This window comes from Filicampus tigris, chromosome 9 (genome assembly GCF_054856515.1).
Source record: "Filicampus tigris isolate MCC_2025a chromosome 9, RoL_Ftig_1.0, whole genome shotgun sequence".
In the NCBI taxonomy this organism is placed as follows: domain Eukaryota; kingdom Metazoa; phylum Chordata; class Actinopteri; order Syngnathiformes; family Syngnathidae; genus Filicampus; species Filicampus tigris.
Window position 1 is genome coordinate 183,443 of NC_141225.1, and position 24,505 is coordinate 207,947.

Genomic DNA, 24,505 nt, shown 5'->3' on the forward strand with positions numbered 1-24,505 from the left:
CAGCAGCAGGCAGATTGGAGCTCCCTGCTTCAAGGTTGGATTGGGACAGCGGAAGTTTAGCAACAACTAAGTTCAGGCCGTTAAAACAAAAGGCGTTAGCACAACAACATTACCTCCTTACTGTCCGCCCAGCGTGTGGAGGTGAAGATGAGCCTGTGTCTTCATGTCGCCTCGCAGGCAGTCGCGCGCGGTGTCTCTGCTTTTTGCTTGCAGCCCCCTTCTGCCGAGTGAAGCGGCTTGAGAGTGACAAAAGCCCTCATCGAACAGCGAACGAAAAGTTCTAGCGAGGCTCACTGCACAGCCGAGAGTGTGGCCGCATTGGAACGTGCCATTTCGGCTGTTACCTTCCAAATAAGACGACGCGTTGTAAGCCGAAAATCTGGGGCACTCCTCATCCAATTAAATGTGCACGTCTCATTTCCACTTCAGTCTCTGTAAATATCCTGACTGGTGTTTAATGCCTCGCCCGTCCTAACTGTGATCAGCAAAGAAGCAGTGTTTTTATTTTATTTTATTTTTTTAAGCAAAGAAGCAGTGTTTTTATTTTATTTTATTTTTTTAAGCAAAGAAGCTTATGTAGCTCTGCTGACTTCCACATTTCCTCATTCTCATATAAATCAGCCACAGAGAGGTTAATCCTTTTGATATGTTGAAGTGGGCATTAGTAGAGATGCCCACATAAATGTTGGTGCCAATTGATCGCCGTTTTTGGACGTTATAAGCAATGAAAGTACAATGATTTCCAATGGAGAGTTTGGAATCGGTCCCTCGGGTGACTCCGGCCGAACAAGGAAAGAACGGTAGGGGGTGCCATTCTGCTCATTAACAGGGGGCATTATTCATAGAGTCACTTATTTCCTAATTCCGCCCACATTTATTGATAAACCCGATTGGACCTAATGGTGTCCAACATGATGAGATGGTAGATCCCAAATTTGAAGTAAATTGGGTGAACCATCTCGGACTTGGGGGCAAAAGTATGACCCCTGTAAATGTGCAGAAATGGTCGAAAGTTGTACTTTTATACTCATTACTCACTTCCTGGACAACAAAATAAAAATATTTCAATAACATTTCATCTTAAACATCTTTAGATGAAGCATGCAAAGTTTGAAGACGATCGGATAAATGCTCTAGGAGGAGTTTGTTAAAATATGACCACTACGAAAGTCACAAAAAGTTGCGACGATTCCAAAGGAAATTCAAAATCACCTATATTGATGAAAATTTGCTGGTATATGTAACAGCTTAAGACTTACAAAAAAAATAATAGTAGGTGATGCTCAGCCCCCGTCATATAGTGGACTAGGGGTCAAATGTATGAGCCCTGTAAATGTGCACAAATGGGCTAACGTTCTACTTGAGAATACTCATAACTCACTTCTTGTACATGTTAGAGCATGGGTGCCAATTACTTTTTGTAGGTCTGCGGGTGCTACACGTGACTCCCAGTTTTCGTTGCCGTAGGTCAAACTTACCGGGACTTTTTCCTTTGACGAAAAAAAATCTATGGGCTCTTGGGGAAGTACCCGAGTATGCCGACTTCAAAATATCAACAACAGCGTGCAACAAAATAAAAATCTCTCAATAACTTGTCATCTGTAGCATGTTTAGGTGAAACACTCAAAGTGTGTAGTCGCTAGGATAAAATCTCTAGGAGGAGTTTGTTAAAATATGACCTCTACAATAGGGTAAAATTATTGGCCAATTCCAAAATAAAGTAAAAATGGCGGATTTCTTGTAAGATTTAGCCTATGGCTATAAGATACTTTTTGTAGGTCTTGAGCTGTTACAGATGTCTCCAAATTGTCTCAGATCTAGGTAAAATTTAGACCAGTGAATGCTTCCTTAAATTTGTGTAGGCGGATCTACAGAGACATTTTTTTAAACAAGCACAAGAATTCTGTAAAATATTTATTTTCACGCCAGGTGCAATGTGTATGCAAAGTTTCATGAGTTTTTGCCCAGGTTTAGACCCTCAAAAACAGCATAATTTTTTTGTTCATAAACATTGCATTGCCATGGCAACAGCGTGCAATGAAATAAAAAGCTGTCAATAACTTTTCATTTTCAACATGTTCAGATGAAACACGTCTGAAAACAATCGGATAAAATGTCAAGGAGTAGTTTATGACTTATGTAGGCGCAAAATTTCAAAATATAGCCAAAATGGTGGGCTTCCTGTTAATTTCGCACATGACTCGAAAATACATTTTTAAAGATCATGGGCTCTTACATATGGCTCCCAGTTTTCACAGATGTACGTGAAACGCAGAACCGGGAAGGCTTAGTTTAAAATTTGTAGAAGGCGCTATGGAGCCAGTTTTGGAAAATAGCAGAAGGTCTCTAAAATATTTATTGTCATGCAAGGTGTGATATGTGTGCCAAGTTTCATGAGTTTTCGCCAAGGTTTAGAGACAGCATTAGTATTCATGGCAAATGGGCTGTCACTAATATGATCGCAGCGCATCGCCACTACAACATCCTACAACGAAATGAAAATATTTAAATAAGTTTTCATCTTCAACATCTTTAGATGAAGCATGCAAAGTTTGAAGACGATTGGATAAATGCTCTAGGAGGAGTCTGTTAAAATAGGACCACTATGAAAATCCCCAAAAGTTGCGACAATTCCAGAGTATATTCAAAATGGTTGACTTCCTGTTAGATTTAGCACATGGCTACAAAAGACGTTTTTGTAGGTCTTAGGCTGTTTCACATACCAGCAAATTTTCATAGATGTAGGTAAAAGATAAGATAAGATAAGAATGCCTTTATTGATCCCACAGTGGGGAAATTTTCATTGTTACAGCAGCAAAGATATAGGTCACACAGGGGCGGCGGCATAATGTGGCCATTAATGTATAACATTGACGGCAAACATTTAGGATCAAACCTATGTAAATATACGCAGTAACATGTGTATATACACATGTATATACACACCAACCTACATCTACATAAAAAGTATGAGGAACACTCATTTCGGCCTGTACATAGTACAGAGGAAAAAATACTCTAAGTAAGTGACAGTGCTGCAGTGCTGTAGTGAAATGTAAGGGTTGTAAAACATACAACCCAGAATCCTTCGTTAAAAAGGAATTATGAAACGCAAAGTTTGATGCTCAAAAACGAAAAATATTTTTCCCTATTGTTGTCCAACGTGATGAGATGGTACAACCCACATTTGAAGTCAATCGGGTGAGCCATCTCGGACTTGGGCGCAAATGTATGACCCTGTAAACGTGCACAAATGGGCTAACCTTCTACTTGAGAATACTCATAACTGACTTCCTGTACATATTAGGGCATGAGTACAAAAGTATTTTTGTACGTGTGTGGGTGCTACACGTCCCTCCCAGTTTTCATAGCCATAGGTCAAACTTACCGGGAATTTCCATTGATGAAAAAATTGAGGGGCTCTTGGGGGCCCCGCAGACCCTCTTTTTTGGCTCTGCGTTTTCGCTCGGGCCCTCATAAGAATTTCTACGAAAACAATGGGGTCCTTGCAGCTTTCACGAGCCCGAGCCCGAGCAGGCCCAAATAAAAATTTCTACGAAAACAATAGGGTCTTTGCAGCTGATTTTTTTAAAATGCTAAATCATTCAATAAATGCACTTTTTTAATTTATTGCTCTTTCTTTCGTCATACTATAATGTAGTTGACACACTGAAACATAAATGCCATTAGTCATATGTTCAGGTCAGTATCAGGTTCTCGTCCACACGGACGAGTGAGCGAGAGCAAGCCAGCCAGCCACACGGACGAGCAAGCGAGTCAGCCACACGGATGAAATACAATAATAAAATCATTGTATTTGGAAATGTCAAAACAGTAAAACAGGTAATAATTCAAATAGAGGGTGTAGATATTGAAAGAGTAGAAGAGATTAAATTCCTAGGGGTAATCATCGACAATCTGTTGGAAACCACACATTAAACATGTCAGATCCAAACTTTCCAAAAGCATTTCCATCTGATCAAAAGTAAAACATTTTCTCAACCAGACATAATTACACATCTTGTACTGCTCTCTAGTATTACCATATTTAAATTACTGTTCAGAAGTTTGGGGAAACACTTATAAGAGTTCATTGCAACCTCTATTTATATGGCAAAAAAGAGATGTAAGAGCAATTCATAATGTTGGACACCTTCACGAAATGCACTGTTTTTACAATCTAAAATTATTCAACTTGATCTGGTGGAATTTAGAATGGTATTATTATTATTATATAAGTGAGAAATAACCCTACTTCCGGGCAGGGTCCACAATATGTTTTCAGAGAGTGAGGGTTTGAGGGGAATATATAACTTAAAAATAAAGTACTCAAGGACAACAATGAAAAGTTTTTGCATATCTGTATTGAGAGTAAAAATCTGGAGCAGACTTAAAAATGACCTACAGCAATGTCCAAACATACACCAATTCAAAAAGAAATATAAAATCAACGTTTTTGAGAAGTATAGGAAAGAGGAAGATCTTAATAAGTAGTAACAATGACCATGTTATATTATTATTATTATTATAAGATAAGATAAGATAAGAATGCCTTTATTGATCCCACAGTGGGGAAATTTTCATTGTTACAGTAGCAAAGATATAGGTCACACAGGGGCGGCGGCATAATGTGGCCATTAATGTATAACATTGACGGCAAACATTTAGAATCAAACCTATGTAGATATACGCAGTAACATGTGTATATACACATGTGTGTACACACCAACCTACATAAAAAATATGAGGAACACTCATTTCGGCCTGTACATAGTACAGAGGAAAAAATACTCTAAGTGACAGTGCTGCAGTGCTGTAGTGAAATGTAAGGAACAGCATTGGATAAAAATAAAACTAGACTAACAGTAGTGGGGAATGTTGAGTATTGCACGGTATTACAGTAGTGGGGAATATTGGGTATTGCACGATATGAGCTCAGGTGCAGGACTGCACAATTGCACTAATGACCGCCAGTTTGTAGAGACTACACAATGTTCTTGTTAAAGAGTCTGACAGCAGCAGGCAAGAAGGAACGGCGGAATCTCTCCTTTGCACAGCGAGGGTGTAACAGTCTGTCACTGAAGGTGCTGTGGAGTGCTGTTAGGGTGCCCTGGAGGGGGTGGTCCGGGTTGCCCAGCATTGATGACAGCTTGGCCAACATCCTCCTGTCCCCCACCGAGTCCACAGAGTCCAGGGAGCAGCCCAGGACAGAGCCGGCCCTCCTGACCAGTTTGTCCAGCCGCTTCTTGTCCCGGGCCGAGACGCCGCCTGCCCAGGTGACCACTCCCTGGAAGATGACCGATGCAACCACCGAGTCATAAAAGTTCCTGAGGAGTGTCCCCTGAACCCCAAAAGACCTCAGTCTCCTGAGTAGGAAGAGTCTGCTCTGACTCTTCCTATAGAGGGCGTCTGTGTTGTCGCACCAGTCCAGTTTATTGTTCAGATGAACACCCAGGTACTTGTAAGTTGAGACTCTCTCAACATCTGTTCCCCGGATATTCACTGGTGCAGGTGAAGAGTGCTGGCGCCTACCGAAATCCACCACCATTTCTTTGGATTTCCCCGCATTGATCAGGAGGCGGTTCTGCTGGCACCAGTCCACAAAACCCTGAGTAAGTTCTCTGTACTCCCGATCATCTTCGCCTGTGATGAGGCCGACAATCGCAGAGTCGTCAGAGAACTTCTGCAGGTGACAGGTAGGGGTGTTGTAGTTGAAGTCCGAGGTGTAGAGGGTGAACAGGAAGGGAGCCAAGACAGTTCCCTGTGGGGCCCCCGTGCTGCAGAGTAGCACGTCAGACACACAGTCCTGTGTCCTCACATACTGTGGCCGGTTTGTGAGGTAGTCCTGGATCCATGTGGTGAGGTGGTGCGCCACCCCCGCCCGCTCCAGCTTGTCTCCCAGTAGGGTGGGCTGGATGGTGTTGAAAGCACTGGAGAAATCAAAGAACATGATCCTCACAGTGCTCCCCGCCTTCTCCAGGTGGGAGAGTGAAGTGTGGAGGAGGTAGATGATGGCATCATCCACACTGATGCCAGGCTGGTATGCGAACTGGAGTGGGTCCATTGAGGAGCTCACCAGGGGGCGCAGGTGGACAAGGACCAGTCTCTCCAGGGTCTTCATCAGGTGAGACGTCAGCGCCACTGGTCTGAAGCTGTTGAGCTCCTTCGGGTGGGGGGTCTTTGGCACCGGGACCAGGCAGGATGTTTTCCATAGCTGGGGGACCCTGCCCAGCTTCAGGCTCAGGTTGAACATGTGCTGGACAATTCCACACAGCTGGTCTGCGCAGGATTTGAGGAGCTGGGGGCTGATGCCATCTGGACCCGCTGCCTTCCTCGCCTTCATCTTCTTCAGCTGGTTCCTCACCTGAGATGTTGTGAAGGCCAAGGCTGGACAGGAAGGAGTGGTGGCTATCTGGTGTAGCTGGGAGCTGGAGACTGTGGAGAAAAGAGGGGAGGGGGTGACACGCCCAGCAGGAGGAGTAGGTGGAGACTGCAGCAGGAGAGACTGAGTGGAGGCAGGCATCTGATCGAACCTATTGAAAAAGAGATTCAGCTCATTTGCCCACTGCAGGTCCCCCCCAGTCCGGGTCTTGGGTTGTCCGTGGCCTGAGATGGTCTTCAGGCCCCTCCAGACTCCCCTGGCATTATTCTGTAGCAGCTGCTCCTCCATCCTCTTTCTGTAGGACCTTTTCCCCTCTCTGATCCTCCTCCTCAGCTGGCGCTGCACAGTCCTCCGCTCCTCTATGTTGCCTGACGCAAAAGCCCTCCTCTTCTCCTTCAGGAGAGCTTTTATGTCTGGTGTGATCCAGGGTTTGTTGTTGGAGAAACACCTTACTGTCCTGGTGGGTATGGTGTTCTCCATGCAGAAATTTATATAGTCTGTAACAGTGTCCGTTAGACTACTAATGTCTTCCCCGTGAGCAGCGCTGAATACTTCCCACACAGTTGTGCTGAAGCAGTCCTTTAAGGCCTCCTCGGCCTCTCCAGACCATCTCTGAACCGTGCGGGTCACAGCTGGCTGCCTGCGGACCAGAGGTTTTTACACAGACTGGAGAGCCACCAGGTTGTGATCAGCTTTGCCCAGCGGGGGGAGGGGCAGTGATGTGTATGCCTCCTTGGTGTTGGCATAGAAAAGGTCCAGTGTTTTATTGTCTCTGGTGTGGCAGGTGACATACTGTGTGAATGAAGGCAGAGAGGAGGAAGGGGAGGCATGATTGAAGTCACCAGAGATGAGTACCAGGGCATTTGGGTGCTGTGTTTGTAAATATCATCAATATTGTATTATTAATGTTGTATTATTATATGATATAGAACTATTGCTGTGTATTGACAAATGATTGATATATTGATCATGTAACGGAGATTAACGGGGTAGGACTAGATAAATTCATACTTCCTACTCCTTTTCAAACATGTATATTTAATGGATAGTACATTTATAGTGACTGCTGACTACTGTGCTTTCGTTGATGCTTTGTTTCTGTGGTATCCACCAAACCGGTATCTTCACAAGTGAATTATATTTATTTTGTCTTTTTTACATGTTCGGAATAAATTAAATTCAATACAATTAAATTCAATTAAATTCAATTCAATTCAATTCAATTCAATACAAGAGAGAGAAGTGAGGAGAGAGATAGAGAGTAGCCCAGAAAGATTTATACAGTATAACCTGATCTATGGGCGGCACGGTGTTCGATTGTTTAGCACGTCCGCCTCACAGTTCAGAGGTTGTGGGTTCGATCCCGCCTCCGGCCTCCCTGTATGGAGTTTGTATGTTCTCCCCGTGCCTGCGTGGGTTTTCTCCGGGCACACACACATTCCAAAAACATGCATGGTAGGTTGATTGGACACTTGAAATTGCCCCTTGGTGTGATTGTAAGTGCGGATGTTTGTTTGTCTCTATGTGCCCTGCGATTGGCTGGCAACTGGTTCAGGTTGTCTCCCGCCTACTGCCCGATAACAGCTGGGATAGGCTCCAGCATGCCCACGACCCTTGTGAGGACAAGCGGTATAGGTAATGGATGGATGGAACCTGATCCATCCACAGTGATGTGAACAACAAAATAGTTATTTTGGGGTCGAGGTAGCATCATTAATTATGATGTACCTTTTACATGCAGTGGCATTGTTATTTTTTGACTCAAAAAGAAAGTCACAAATATCAAAAGCTCTGGTGATTCCCGTCGGACTTGGGATGGAACCAGGGTCTCCGCGTTGGAAGCGCAGAGCTAAATGTACTGGATATTGAAAACGCTCACCAAAGTATTGAAAGGTCTGAAAAGCGAACGTTACACAAGTCTGCCTCATCGTGCTCTAAACCGCAGTCATCCACATGGAGAAGGCTGCGAAATTCATGAGCAGCTGAGTGCTTCTTGATGGCCCGGTTAGCTGGTAGAACTTGTGGGACAACACCAATATAGCAGCCACGGTTCCTATGTCGTCCATTCTGCTTAGGAAATGAAGAAAGTGGTTCTTTTCCACTTCTTACAACAAGCTTGTTCTGTGGTACATGTGGCGCGAGGGACACGCCATTGCACAAATGAACACCCGCAATCAAAGTCGCGCGAGGCACACCACACCACAGTTCATATTGCTGCCAGTGTGAACATAGCATTCGAGATGCTCACAGCGTCTTTATTTCCTCCGAAAATTCTGTGACCTTGGTGTCACTCAGCAGATGTTGGACCTTGACTTTAAAGGTCAGGGTGCAAACATTGAAAACTTTTCTGTAGCCCTTTAGAACCCCCTTTACAATGCATAACTGTCATTATAATGTGATTAGGTCATTGGTAGACAGCAGTTTAATCACTAAATACAATTCAGAATGTGTCGTCTGCCGTTTGAAACTCGCGCCCCCTCATCTTTGGCTTTTTCCAGAGATGTGACGTCACAGTAGCCGGAGGATTCAGTGACTACTAATCATGAACGGTCTAATACGCCCCTTCTGTCGGCTCTTGTGTTTCAAAATCCTCTCATTGCAAAACATCGCTCGCCATTGAATGTGCTGTGTTTGTAGAACATGGAAGTTGAACAGTCTGTGGTGTAGCGAGCGGTTCAGCTATATCTACGTCACTTCCGGTGGCTAGAGCCACAATTCTTCGAGCTTCCATGAGGTCCGGAAACACTCGGAATGAATAAGTAAAACCTATTTTCTAATTGATCTGTGGTTGACAACTTGCAGAAAGTGACTAGTATGTATTATAAAACCTATTACCAATGAGAATACTAATTTTAACAGACTCTGAAAAATGTTTGCACCCTGACCTTTAACACTATGGTGGAAAGTGTTTGAACCTTTCACCTTCCTGCTTGGTATGGTCACCTAAATTGCAATCTGAAGAACAAACTCGCAAGGACTGTCAGCGGCAAGCAAGCAAATTGGCAAACTTCAAAAGCCTTGACTCAACTTTTCACAGAGAGGATGAGGAAAAACACGAGGACCATCCTCTCAGCTCACTCTCATCCCCTCTCCTGCCAGTTTGAGCTTTTAAACTCTGGGAGATGCTTCAGAGTCCCTCTGGCGACTAAAAACATAATCTTATGTTGACTTGCTCTTTAACAATATTAATTAATAATTAGTACAAAAATAAATAAAAATAATAACAACAATAATGAAAATAAAAAAGTAATTACTTATTCTTCAGATCTAGTACGGGTAAAGTAATAAAATGTGTTTCGATGTAAATAAATTATCGTTACATCTTGAAAAAAACTAATTTTATGATATTCAGTAACAGAAGGAAAAACACTGATGTTCCAATTAATATTGATTGTATTGATATTAATAGAGTAAGAGAAAACAAGTTTTCCGGGTGTTATTCTAAATGAGAATTTGTGTTGGAAATCACATATACAGAATACTAAGGTAAAATTATCAAAAACAATAGCTCTGTTACACAAAGTAAAAGAATCACTGGACAACAAAGCACTGTACATTCTATATAACATCATGATTTTTCCATATCTGACCTACTGCACTGAAATATGGGGGAATGCCTGAGCTCAATCATTTTTTTTTTGCAATTTTTGCAAAAAAAGAGCCATAGGAATAATTAGTAGAAAACCATATAGAGATCCAAAAAATCCATTATTTCTTCAGCTAAAATTGTTTAAATTTTGTGAATTAGTAGATTATAGTATTCTACAATTTATGATGAAAGCCCATAAAAAACTGCCAAACAACATTCAGAAAAGTTTTCAAAAAGACAAAGCAAGCATAACGTCTCTGTCCTTTGAAAAACACATTTTTTTCAATTTTCTTATTTTTACGTGTATGGTGTTTCCACGTTACAGACATTGCATTGATGTTAAGAAAAATCACAAGTGTTTTTCACAGTACAGCGACAATAATTTAAAAGGATCTGAGATCTTAAAAAAAAAAAAAAAAAGATTCAGGACTAAACTGCTGGAATGTTGTGTTTCTGTAAAAGAAATCATTTTATGGACCAAACTGAACCAAGAAATCAAAGAATCCAAGTCAGCTTTTTTTTTTTAATTTAACTAAGGCCAGTATGTTAAAGAAATATGAAATATGCTAATTTTGTTTGATCATTATTCCATTGTCATTTTTGTTTTTGTGAACGGCATTAATTGAATTGTAACTTGAAACTAAAAAGTTATGTGACTGTCAGTGTGACTAGCTGTTATAGGTACAGTGTGTGTGTTTATATATGCATATAAGTATATGTATATATGTGTATGCGTATGTATACATATATGTATGTATGTTTTATTTTTGTTGTTGTTCATGTTATTAAACCACATTTTCTTTTTTGTAACTTAATCCTGGGGAGAAAGGGGCAGATAAAATAAGTTATTAGAATTATCAGAAACTGTGTTAGGGATGATTGCAAAGGTGTTCATGTTGACATTATTTATTGAATTGAATTTGAGATGTTTTGCTCTGTTGTTGAAAGAAAATTGTGTTTACACTGCATGATAAAAGTTCATTCAAAGGCTCATTTTTCACAAGGCTTTTGACATGATTGTTATGTGTTGTTTCCAGTGCTGAGGATATTGTTGTTAAACTAAGTGGCAATCAGCTGACAATGGATTACCTGGAAGACAACGGTTTTGAGGAACCCATCCTGGTTCAGAAAAAAGATGCTTTGGGCATGACTATGCCACCGCCGACCTTTTACATCAGTGATGTGGAAAAATATGTTGGTAAGAAACAAATGACTAATTTTCTTGATATATGCTGAGTAATGTGAAAAACTATTTTCGCCATACTATACTGAAAGCAAGAATATGCATTGACAGTCTGAATATATGTGGGACCAGTATAATATCTACACATCAAACACAATCCATGTTGTCAGTCAGTCCAGTTTGTTCCCTATCATTTATAATTTAACTAATGCCACAATCATCATAATCAAACTGTTATTAACTGGACAGGCATTGTTTTAAAAATGTTAACTGTAAGTAAGCGCACATGTAACAGAGTAACAATCAGGCATGGAAAAAAATCCGAAATATACCCAGTCTTAACTTTGTCTCATAATGAAAACAGTGGTCAGCATGTAGAAGGTGGGAAGATACATATGCACATCTCACTTAGTGTTTTACATTGCATTCTTGATTCATTATTACAATTGCTGAGCTATTATGTCAGCCATATTGGTCTGATCAGATTTTTAAGAACAAAGACCATGTGCTGAGTTGTCGGAATCAAGTTGATGAGCCACACAAGTGGTTATGGGAAAGAGTAATAGAGGCTAGAAGCTGTTTTAGCTAGCTGTTTTGTGACTTTATAAATCGAGAGAAAGCCTCTGGACAAGATACCAAGAGAGGAACTCTGGCAGTACAGAGAAAGTCTCAAGTGACAGAGAATTATGCTAGCTTTTCATTACGATAGCATTTTGATTAATAACATCATTAGGTAGGGATGTAACGATTCATCGAAAATGGGTTTAAAATAAGGCTGTCGATTTAGCGAGTTATCCTCTGCGTTAATCCAACCCCTTTTGACGCCGTCATTTTTTTTTTTTTTGATCGCGTGATTACGGTTTCCATAGCAACCAGCGGCTGCATTGATAAAGGCTGTGGGTCACCATGATCTATGCATCCATCCATCCATCCATCCATCCATCCATCCATTATCTATACTATTTTTAAAAAAGCTTTAGAGTAGAGGAGGCATTACATCTGCTTCAAAATATTGACGATGAGGATGACTTGCTCAGCTGACACATGCAGAGCTGAGTCCTCCTGCCCCGTTGGTGATGGACGCGATGTACGCGTTAGTAGTGTGACAGTCAAAAGTTGTTCTTCCTTATCTTCGGAGGCCGTAGTATGGCGGGTTACAATATAGGTTTGACTTTATGTATTTCGTCTGGCGTCTTCCTTGCTAAAGAGAACCGACATGGCAGGATAGTGTTTTGTTGAGTCTTGTGAGTCAGACGTGAACTGTCTCGCTCTAATTCATCTCTTTCTCTCGTTTCTTCTTAGCGCTGTACCAAACCAAATCAAAAAGGAATAAATACGTAATATACATAAAGAAATATATACTCTCAAAACTATATTGCAGCATTTTAGAAAAATAATAAATACAAAATGACATGCCGTTTGCTCCAAAGCAGCTGTATTTTATAACAGCAGGAACCATGCAGCGCAATCGAGAGCCGCACGGGACAACCTCAGCGGTACACCACCTGTTTCTCATTCAGTTATCTGACACAATTTACATTAAAATATACCCACAACAGAATTTTAATAAATACCTTTATAAAAGACTCAAGCAGCGAGTAATAATCTTTTTAGCCAATTAAGTCATTGCCAGAGCGCAATAAATTGTGACATCCGTAAAAATGACTGCTCTCGTATACGTAGAGTTTTAAATCCAAGCGGCGCTTGAGCAACAAGTCGCTCTCAAGACGAAATAAACATATCTGTCAGAACAACACAAATGTAAAGATTGTGTGTGTGGGTGTGTGCATGCGCGGACATGTGTGCGTGTGGGTGCGTGCGTGCGTGTGTACCTGTAGGTATGTGTTTGAAAGGGCTGAGAGACTGTTTGTGTGAGTTGATTCCAATGCTTGTTTTTTCAATTGAAGAGGGAATTCAACCCAAACATTATTTTTCAAGAATATGTTTTATGCAGGCCCCCTGGTTGAAACAAGATATTCTGATTAATATTGTGTTTGTGCAATATGACTCAAGCAGCAAAATCTAGCCATCTCAGGGGTCGGCCATTTTATCACTTCTGTCGACTGAGGCAGGAACATAGGGTGACCTATAAGAGTGGTGGTAGGAGCACACAGGTAGACTACATCTTGTGTAGAAGGTGTAACCTGAAGGAGATCAGTGATTGCAGAATAGTGGTAGACGAGAGTGTAGCCAAACAGCATAGGATGGTGGTATGTAGTATGACTCTGGTGGTGAGGATGATGAAGAGGAGGAGAAGACGAAATGGTGGAAGCTGAAAAAGGAAGAGTGTTGCATGACTTTTAGGAAGGAGTTAAAGCAGGCTATGGGTGGTCAGGAGGTACTTCCAGATGAATGGAAAACTACAGCTAATGTGATCAGGGAGACAGGTAGGAGAGTACTTGGTGTGTCATCCGGAAGGAAAGTAGATAAGGAGGTGGTGGAATGAGGTACAGGAGTACATACAGAGAAAGAGGTTAGCGAAGAAGAAGTGGGACACTGAGAGGACTGAGGAGAGAAGACAGGAGTACAGGGAGATGCAGCGTAAGGTGAAGGTAGAGGTAGCAAAGTCCAAACAAGGAGCTTATGATGACTTGTATGCTAGGTTGGACAGTAAGGAGGGGGAGCCCGATCTGTACCAGTTGGCAAGACAGAGAGACATAGATGGGAAGGACCTGCAGCAGGTTAGGGTGATTAAGGATAGGGACGGAAGTCTATTGACAGGTGCCAGTAGTGTGATGGGAAGATGGAAAGAGTACTTTGAAGAGCTGATGAACATGGAAAATGAGAGAGAACAGAGACTAGAAGAGGTGACTGCTGTGGACCAGGAGCTAGCAAAGATTAGTCAGGATGAAGTGAGGAGGGCACTGAAGAGGATGAAGAGTGGAAAGGCAGTCTGTCCTGATGATATACCTGTAGAGGTTTGGAAGTGCCTTGGAGAGGTGGCAGTAGAGTTTCTGACTGGGTTGTTCAACAGGATCTTAGATAGTGAGAAGATGCCTGAGGAATAGAGGAGAAGTGTACTGGTTCCCATTTTTAAGAACAAGGGAGACGTACAGAGTTGTGGAAACTACAGGGGAATAAAGCTGATGAGCCATACAATGACGTTATGGGAAAGCGTAGTGAAAGCTAGACTAAGGGCAGAAGTGAGCATTTGTGAGCAGCAGTATGGAGAAGGCGGGGAGCACTGTGAGGATCATGTTCTTTGATTTCTCCAGTGCTTTCAACACCATCCAGCCCACCCTACTGGGAGACAAGCTGGAGTGGGCGGGGGTGGCCCACCACCTCACCACATGGATCCAGGACTACCTCACAAACCGGCCACAGTATGTGAGGACACAGGACTGTGTGTCTGACGTGCTACTCTGCAGCACGGGGGCCCCACAGGGAACTGTCTTGGCTCCCTTCCTGTTCACCCTCTACCCCTCGGACTTCAACTACAACACCCCTACCTGTCACCTGCAGAAGTTCTCTGACGACCCTGCGATTGTCGGCCTCATCACAGGCGGAGATGATCGGGAGTACAGAGAACTTACTCAGGGTTTTGTGGACTGGTGCCAGCAGAACCGCCTCCTGATCAATGCGGGGAAATCCAAAGAAATGGTGGTGGATTTCGGTAGGCGCCAGCACTCTTCACCTGCACCAGTGAATATCCGGGGAACAGATGTTGAGAGAGTCTCTTACAAGTACCTGGGTGTTCATCTGAACAATAAACTGGACTGGTGCGACAACACAGACGCCCTCTATAGAAAGAGTCAGAGCAGACTCTTCCTACTCAGGAGACTGAGGTCTTTTGGGGTTCAGGGGACACTCCTCAGGAACTTTTATGACTCGGTGGTTCCATCGGTCATCTTCCAGGGAGTGGTCACCTGGGCAGGCGGCGTCTCGGCCCGGGACAAGAAGCGGCTGGACAAACTGGTCAGGAGGGCCGGCTCTGTCCTGGGCTGCTCCCTGGACTCTGTGGACTCGGTGGAGAACAGGAGGATGTTGGCCAAGCTGTCATCAATGCTGGGCAACCCGGACCACCCCCTCCAGGGCACCCTAACCGCACTCCACAGCTCCTTCAGTGACAGACTGTTACACCCCCGCTGTGCAAAGGAGAGATTCCGCCGTTCCTTCTTGCCTGCTGCTGTCAGACTCTTTAACAAGAACATTGTGTAGTCTCTACAAACTGGCGGACATTAGTGCAATTGTGCAGTCCTGCACCTGAGCTCATATCGTGCAATACCCAATATTCCCCACTACTGTAATACCGTGCAATACTCAACATTCCCCACTACTGTTAGTCTAGTTTTATTTTTATCCAATGCTGTTCCTTACATTTCCTTACAGCACTGCAGCACTGTCACTTACTTAGAGTATTTTTCCTCTGTACTATGTACAGGCCAAAATGAGTGTTCCTCATACTCTTTATGTAGATGTATGTTGGTGTGTATATACATGTGTATATACACATGTTACTGCTTATGATCCCGAATGTTTGCCGTCAATGTTATACATTAATGGCCACATTATGCCGCCGTCCCTGTGTGACCTATATCTTTGCTGCTGTAACAATGAAAATTTCCCCACTGTGGGATCAATAAAGGCATTCTTATCTTATCTTATCTTAAAGAAGAGTATTACAGATGCAGTATTTGCTTTGAGGGTGTTGATAGAGAAGTACAGAGAAGGCCAAACGGAGCTGCATTGTGTTTTTGTAGATCTGGAGAAAGCTTATGACAGGGTGCCCAGAGAGGAACTGTGGTATTGTATGAGGTAGTCTGGAGTGGCAGAGAAGTATGTGAGGCCGGTACAGGACATGTATGAGGACTGTAAGACAGTGGTGAGGTGTGCTATAGGTGTGGCAGAAGAGTTCAAAGTGGGGGTGGGACTGCATCAGGGATCAGCTCCGAGCCCCTTCTTGTTTGCTATGGTGATGGACAGGCTGACAGACAAGGTCAGGAATCTCCATGGACTATGATGTTTGTGATCTGCAGTGAGAGCAAGGAACAGGTAGAAGAGAAGCTAGAGAGGTGGAAGTTTGTCCTGGAAAGGAGTGGAATGAAGGTTAGCCGCAGTAAGACAGAATACTTGTGTGTGAATGAGAGGGACCCAGGTGGATGAGTGAGGTTACAGGGAGAAGAGATCAAGAAGGTGGAGGATTTTAAGTACTTAGGGTCAACAGTACAGAGCAATTGCAGAGTGTGGAAAAGAGGTGAAGAAGCGTGTACAGGCAAGTTGGAATGGGTGGAGAAAAGTGTCAGGTGTGATGTGTGATAGAAGAGTTTCAGCTAAAATGAAAGGAAAGGTATACAAAACTGTTGTGAGACCAGCGATGTTGTTTGGTCTTGAGACTGTGTCACTGAGCAAAAGACAGGAAGCAGAGCTGGAGGTGGCAGAGATGAAGATGCTGAGGTTCTCTCTGGGAGTGACCAGGAAGGATAGGATCAGGAATGAGTAAATCAGAGGGACAGCACATGTTAGAGGTTTTGGAGATAAGGTCAGAGAGGCCAGACTAGGATGGTTTGGACATGACCAAAGGAGAGATTGAATATATTGGTAGAATATGCTGAGTTTTGAATTGCCAGGCAGGAGGCCTAGGGGAAATCCAAGGAGGAGGTTTATGGATGTAATGAGGGAGGACATGAAGGTAGTTGGTGTGAGAGAAGAGGATGTAGAGGACAGGGTTAGATGGAGGCAATTGATTAGCTGTGGCGACCCCTGAAGGGAACAGCCGAAAGGAAAAGAAGATGATGCGCTGAGGGCTCAAATAACGAGTAATCATGGCTCAGTTAAAAAAAACCAAAAAACAGGTGAGTTCTGATGGGTTGTTACCCGAGCAACTGTGATGCCATTTTCAGTCGACAGACGTGACAAAATGGCCGCCCCCAGGGATGGCTAAAAACAGGTGGATTGACTCGTATTCCACAAACGCAATAATTATCAGAATGCCTTGTTTCAACTAGTGGGCCTGCATAAAACATATTCTTGAAAAAAATATGTTTGGGTTGACTCCACTTTAATAAAGTATTTGCATAAGAAAATCAATCCTCGTATTCATGTTAAGGGTATTAAAATTCAAGAAAATAATGGGACAGAAAAATCAAGATATTTTTTTACAATAAATAGAATATACGATTAACTACAAGTGAACTATGAAAAAATGCGATTAACTACGATTAAATATTTTAATCGCTTGACAGCACTAGTTTAAAATCTAGTGAAACTGCTTAAAATATGCATCGATGTATAAATAAAAGAATCAATATTGAAATTTGGCTCACAAAATGATTTGTATTGATAACAGTCACATCTATATTGTATATTTATTTATTTTCATGATTAGTATATATATATATATATATATATATATATATATATATATATATATATATATATATATATATATATATATATGTATATATATATGTATATGTATATATATATATATATATTAGTATATATATATATATATGTATATATATATATATATATATATGTATATATATATATATATATATATATATATGTATATATATATGTATATATATATATATATATATATGTATATATATGTATATATATATATATATATATGTATATATATATGTATATATATACATATATATATATATATATACATATATATATATATATATATATATATATATATATATATATATATATATATATATATATATATATATAAGGGGTGTAAGTATGTTACAATGGCATGTTCGGTTCGGTCCACCTTGCGTACCGTTTCTGATCAGTTTTTATTATTAGCGCAAGCTTACACTCGGGCACTATTGACTGTTGCACGCGGGAGAGGATGGTGGCGGCACAAAAGAGAGAGCCAGAAAAGAGCCAGAGCTCGAAGGTCCCCCTGTACACTGCGGTCTCCTGTTAGGGAACATTCTGGCATTCCTGTTAAAATCACAGATGGGGAAAGGTACGTGGATAAGTCCGAAAGTTGTGTGCCGACATTGCTACATCGGCGGCTATGTTGCAGGTAGGATATCTAACATGCACGGCATCATCCGACTCTGAATATTTCTTAGACGAGGAAGCAAGCAGTCTTTTTAGCCAAAAACATCAAACTTAAATAGTGAGATTTATCATATTGTAGCGTCTTCCAGGAACATGCCGTCAGACGTAGTTTAATTATCAAGTTTTTAATAATCCTAGTACAACTGCTCACGCTCTTCATTCTACGATGCTCCTCTCTTGCCGTATGATGAATTCATGAACCTCTGAAACATCACAACTCAGCAACACACAAATCCGACCACAACACAGATAAACCGGCGCTCCCATATACAACTTTGTGAGCCATGAGGGTTTTCAACTTTCTCTGCTGCTTTTACAGTGAATGCGGATTAATTACGTTGACTTAATTAGAACACACCGTTTTTATTCACCAACCATTTTGCGAATCGCGCCCGGCCCGAAACGTGATGCTTGATCCGTACCGCTCACGGATCAAAGATGATCCATTGCACCACTGTGTACAGGTATGCAAAGGCGCGTCGTGACTCACATGAGGTTACGCATCAGTGATTTCTCTTGCGCATGCGTACTGTGAAAACCACTTATCTCCAATTTTGGAAACATTTTCAATTTTCACTTTAATGCGATATCTGTAACGCGGAAACATGATTCATGTAAAAATAAGAAAATGGTAAATGTTTTTCACATGACAGCGGCGATATTACACTAGTATAGTCGTGTTGTTTATGAAATCCATTTTAAAGGTCTTTTTCAAATGAATTAAAAAGCTGAACTGAAATTATCCAATAGCAAACAAAAATGCCTGAATTTAAAAATAACTTGGAAAAAAGAGCTCTATTTCACTCAAAAATTAAAATAAATATTTGCAAAATAATGCCTGAATAATTTTTTTCTCTGGTTAATGGGACTTCTTGCGCACATGCAGAGTCTGCAAATCAGGGCTGGGAAGTCATTTTCATCTTAACGCAGGACTGTAAGCTGCCCACTTTTTAAGAAAAATCATTTTCTTTGTTTAAGCGTTCATATTATATTATAAATGTGACCTCTGTCTCTTTTCTTGGGTGAACATAATTGCGCCCCTAAAGTGACCAGCATACGCAGAAGAAGAGACGGTCGACGTCACTCACGACCTGTTTACGGAAACAAATGTGGTATAGCATGTGAGGGCATTTCATTATTGGAGCAATTCGGTCAGAGGTAGAAATACAGTATTTGGGGGAAATAATGAGGCAAGGCTTTTTCAATCTCTTTTCATGGAGACGTCACTAAAGATGACGTCACGTCATAACTGCATGTAAAAAATGAGCCGATCGAGCCGTGGCTGAATTCGTACTATTGCCATAAATGTCCACTTTATGCTTCATTTTTCAAGTAGGATTAAATTAAAGTCAAATATAAAGTAGTACTGTTACTCAAAACAAATGAAGAGTCGGTGTGAGCCCTGATCTTTCCACCCAGGCGGAGCGCATCTTGGGCTCCTGACGTCAATGTCGGATGTATGCAACCTGGAGGTTCAGCCTGAGGTCGCATTGCAAAGAAAATCCGATAGGTATCCAATGTAGGACCACATATAAAAGTGCCCAAAAACTTGTGACTTACTACGAAGACATGATGCACGGTTTTGAGACAACTAACATGCACTTCAATCGGACACTTATATTTTATTTTCCCAAGCCACGCAGAGCCGCAACATAAGGATGAAAGAGCCGCATGTGCCTCCGGAGCCGCGGGTTGCCGACCACTGTTCTAGAAGAAAGAGTTCTGCTAGAATGAAGAGGAAAGTTGATATGACAGTGGTGAGGCTGGCCATGATGTGTCTTTTGGAGACAGTGGCACTGAAGAGAAAACAGGAAGCAGAGCTGCAAGTGGCAGAAATGAAGATGATGTTGAGGTTTTCTTTTGGACTGACCAGGTTGTATATACTTAGAAACCAGCTGGTAACACTTTATATTAACTATCCGTTATAACTCGTTAATAGTTCATAATAAAGTGTTATTTAATGAGGTATTAATGACTTGTTAAGTGCTTGTTAACTATATGTTAATGATTTGTAATTATACCTTATAAATTAGTTATAGATAATTTACAAGCTGTAAGTAACATTATTTGCTCATGACTAAGTGTCAGTTAATAGTTTATGTATGTTATTGGGACTAGGGCTGGGCCGATAATTCAATATCGATATGTATCGCGATTGACACGTGATCGATACCAATAGAAAATGCCTTCGATAAAATGTTCAATAGAAAAGAGAAAAACAAACCCGATCGCAGCATGGTGCGTGATATAGGCAGCGCGCTTCCGCCTCCAAACATGAAGAAGAAGCGTTTAAACCAAAGAAGGAGCAGCTTTTAAACCAACGAGGAAGAAGCATTTAAACCAACAAGAAAAAGTTGATAACTCAATGGAGCATGCTCGCGGGCCCGGCGGCCGTGCGCTACGCTTGCGGGCCCGTGCGCGACGCGAGCGAGCGCACGCCATAACTTTGCTCAAATAAATGACCACTCGACTCAGTACAACTCTTACAATTAAATTATATTATGCATGATAACCCTATTAAAAACCGGTGGATGGAGCCATGGTGTACAAGTAGAGGAGTTCTTGTCTTTGACATGCTAGCAGTAGTTAGCCTTATCCGACACCGGCATCGCACTCAAGGTAAAATCAAGCAAGTAAAAGAAGAATGGACTATGGCAATAATGAGTCCACTAAAAAGATAAAGTAGTCCTAAGACGGTTGGTCAACGATGATGTATTCACTGAAAAGACAATGTAATGTTCACTTACATTGGATGAACATTGAATGAAGGCTAATATATGTGTCAACAACTGCTTTGGGGTAGACCTAATGCAAATACACATTTACAATGCACTGATGGAGGACAAACTGCACATTACACTACATAACGATGTACAAAAACAGTTAACTGTTATTTAAAGGTAAGGTTTAAAACAAAATCAATAATTATCAATATTGACTGATATGAAATACTTAGATTGTGACAGCTTTTCAAACATTTCTCAGCCTTTCTAAGCACATCCATCCATCCATCCATTATCTGTACCGCTTCTCCTCACAAGGGTCGCGGGGCGTGCTGGAGCCTATCCCAGCTGTCTTTGGGCAGTAGGCGGGGGACACCCTGAACTGGTTGCCAGCCAATCGCAGGGCACACAGAGACAAACATCCGCACTCACAATCACACCTAGGGGCAATTTAGAGTATCCAATCAACTTACCATGCATGTTTTTGGAATGTGGGAGGAAACCGGAGTGCCTGGAGAAAACCCACGCAGGCACGGGGAGAACATGCAAACTCCACACAGGGAGGCCGGAGCCGGGATCGAACCCACGACCTCTGAACTGTGAGGCGGACGTGCTAACCAGTCGACCACCGTGCCGCCCTTTCTAAGCACATTATCTTTAAAATGGAGTTTATTTAATCTTTATATCGACCAGTTTATTTCACACTTTCATAGTTACATTGGCCTATTATTAAAGGTTAAGTATTATGTTAATTTTTTTTCCTTATTAATTTTCTTCGGGTCATTATTTTCAATTGTTTAAAAAAAGAAAAAAAGAATCTATATATATCAATCTCGACCAATATGAAACACTTATATCGTGATTTACTTTTCAGTCATATCGCCCAGCCCTAATTGGGACATTATTCTAAAGTTGCAAATATTCCTCATTTCTTAACTGTTAGTAAAAGAAAACAGTTGCAACTTTAGAATAAACAAACTAATCCCTAATAGGTACTATTGTATTAAGTAACACTTCACAAATCAGTTATTAAAATATTGTTAACCAACTACTAATATAAGTGAAACTTTGTCGAACAGCAAATGGGTGGAACAAGGTTAAAGGTAGACATTTGATGTGATATCGACAGTATCAAATTGTTGTACCTCAACCTTGTTCCTTGTTGTATTCTTGTTCTTTTTGTTCATGTAAAGTGCTTTGTTACAGCTGTAGCTGTTGTGAAATGCATGATAGAAATCAAGTTGTAGTGTATTTCACAAAAGAAACAGCACAGATGAAATGTTGAATATTGTGTTTACATTTACATTTATTAAGACTTTCTGTTTCCTGGTATCATCGTCAGGCGTCCAAAAGTATTTTCTCAAGAAAGTGTTCAGCCGACTTACTAGGACCAACTTTTTGGTGGAGGGAATCTCTGTCCTTGGTCAGTTTGCTGATTTTCTCTGTGACTGTGTGCTGCTTCTTCTTGGCCTCATAGAGTTCCAGTTGGTCTTCCTTAACATGTAAAAATGCTGTTGGAGCTCCACTTGCCTCAGTGTCTGGAATGATAGAATAGACAATAAAAAAAGCTTTCATCATAAAAGCCAGCCTTTTTTCCGCACCATGTATTCATTATTTGAAATTAATGCTAATGCCAGATGACAGTCCCAAAAACTAGGGATGGGCGGATGGATACCAAAGTATCGAGATTCTGGTCCGGAGTGCTCAATTTGAAGTACTGATCCTCAAGCTAAAGTATCGATATTTGCAATATACTATATTTATTCATCTATCATTTAGAAGGTTGTATTGTCATCCAATCAGAATTTTTGATTTGTGCTGCCAAGGGCAAAGAGTTTCCAGAACGCTGGCTCTGTTCCCGCCCACCAGAACTTTGTAAAGGCATTTGATTGGATGAAGAATGATCACAGTGAAGGCCCACGTCTCATAGGCGCTGCAATGAGTGCACGCCACCGGTGACAAGATGACACGGAAGTGGAAACAAAATAGTTTGGATAAACTGATGCTGTGTGTGCTCTCACTGGTGTCAGTGCAGCGGCAGCGTATGTGGTTTTGTTCGCAGCTTTGTGTAAAAAAAATAAAAATTAAAAAAAATTCACTTCCGGAATCTATCGGATCGGTATCGCCATATTTGGTCCTGCTATCGGATCGGTATCGCCATATTTGGTCCTGTATTACTTGGTATCAAATTGAATCCAACAAATCATATGTCGATATACTATTATATTGTCGCTGTCATGTGAAAAACACTTATCGCCATTTTTTTTCAATTTCTTAATTTTACATGAATCATGTTTCCGCGTTATAGACATCGCATTAAAGTGAAAATTAAAAAGTTTCCAAAATTTTAGATACGTGTTTTTCACAGGACAGCGACGATATACTGTTGTATAATGCTGTTCTGTCATGTGATGGCTCAGGATGGGTTTTTCTATAGATTAAACACAATGTTGAACAGTTCATCTGTGGTGTCAAACCCCAAAACAATTCTAAAAAAGCAACTTTGCTGGCAAAAAACAATGTATGTTCAAGTATCTTTTTACAATTTGCAAAAAAAAAAAAAAAAGAACATTGTGCTACATACAGGCGCATTTATGTGAATGTGTGTGTGGGGGTGTGTGCGTGGGTGTGTGTGTGTGGGTGTGTGTGTGGGTGTGCGTGCATGTGTTTGCGTGTAACTTTGATTTCATATTTTTTCGGGCGGTATGGGAGGTTGGAAGCCCACGAAAGGATGCACACCATATTGTTCAACAATACATGGTGAGAGTTGTTTTTGCACAAACCCAGTGATAAAAGTCACTGCCAAAAAGCCCTTACCTCTGGTTTGGCCCAGTCAATCCAAAGGGGGAAATATTCCTCAATGATCGTGTAATCCTTTGGATAGAGGGTGCCGCCCCGCTTCACCCCCCCACCCCTGACGTGTCAGAGAGCCACAGGAGAAAAGAAGTAGATATAATCATGCTCTCAGAGTCATTATTGTAATCAACTGATGGCAAACTTATTGTAGCTTTTAACACTGAAAATAATGTCTTACAATGTCAGCTGCCTGCATATATCCATTTTTCGATCTGCATCATTATTCCTCTGTCCTATCCCTCTTTATAAGGTCATTGTACCTCATTTAATAACTGTTTATGAATGCCATTTTAAGTATCTAAAAGGTATTATTATAAATCCTTAACAAACACTGGACAAGTCATTAATAACTTATTAATTAACCATTTATAATGACCCATTAACACTCGGAGTACTAGGATTTTGACACTACAAGAAGTACGAGACTCATCAATTTGACGTAATGCGCACTGGTGCAATGACATCATCAAAAACTAAAAAAGATTATTACTCACTGCTCGAGTGTGTAATAAAGATATTTTGTTTATTAAAATTATGTTGTGAGTATAATTTAATATAAATTATGTCATGTAAATTAATAAGAAACAATTGGTGGAGCGCGAAGCGGCTCGCACTGCGTGCGCGCGCACCACATGTTATCAAATACAGCTGGTTTGGAGCCGAAAGAAAGGAGACGTGTGTCACACACGGCTTGACTGCACTTTTCACTTTGAAGAAGAGTAAGTAAATCCAAAGTACGGCAC

At 41.2% G+C, this 24,505-nt stretch overlaps 1 protein-coding gene and 1 pseudogene across 2 annotated transcripts in view; both read left to right on the top strand.

Moving 5' to 3' along the window:
- The window catches only part of phf2 (PHD finger protein 2), a 271,699-nt gene that overhangs the window by 48,231 nt on the left and 198,963 nt on the right, over positions 1–24,505 (top strand). For both annotated transcript variants that reach the window (XM_086041365.1, XM_086041364.1), the window contains exon 4: positions 11,009–11,169. In XM_086041365.1, the coding sequence (XP_085897491.1) occupies positions 11,009–11,169 (161 nt within the window). The remainder of the gene's footprint in view (positions 1–11,008; positions 11,170–24,505) is intronic.
- On the top strand, positions 12,173–17,316 carry LOC147141593 (uncharacterized; annotated as a pseudogene).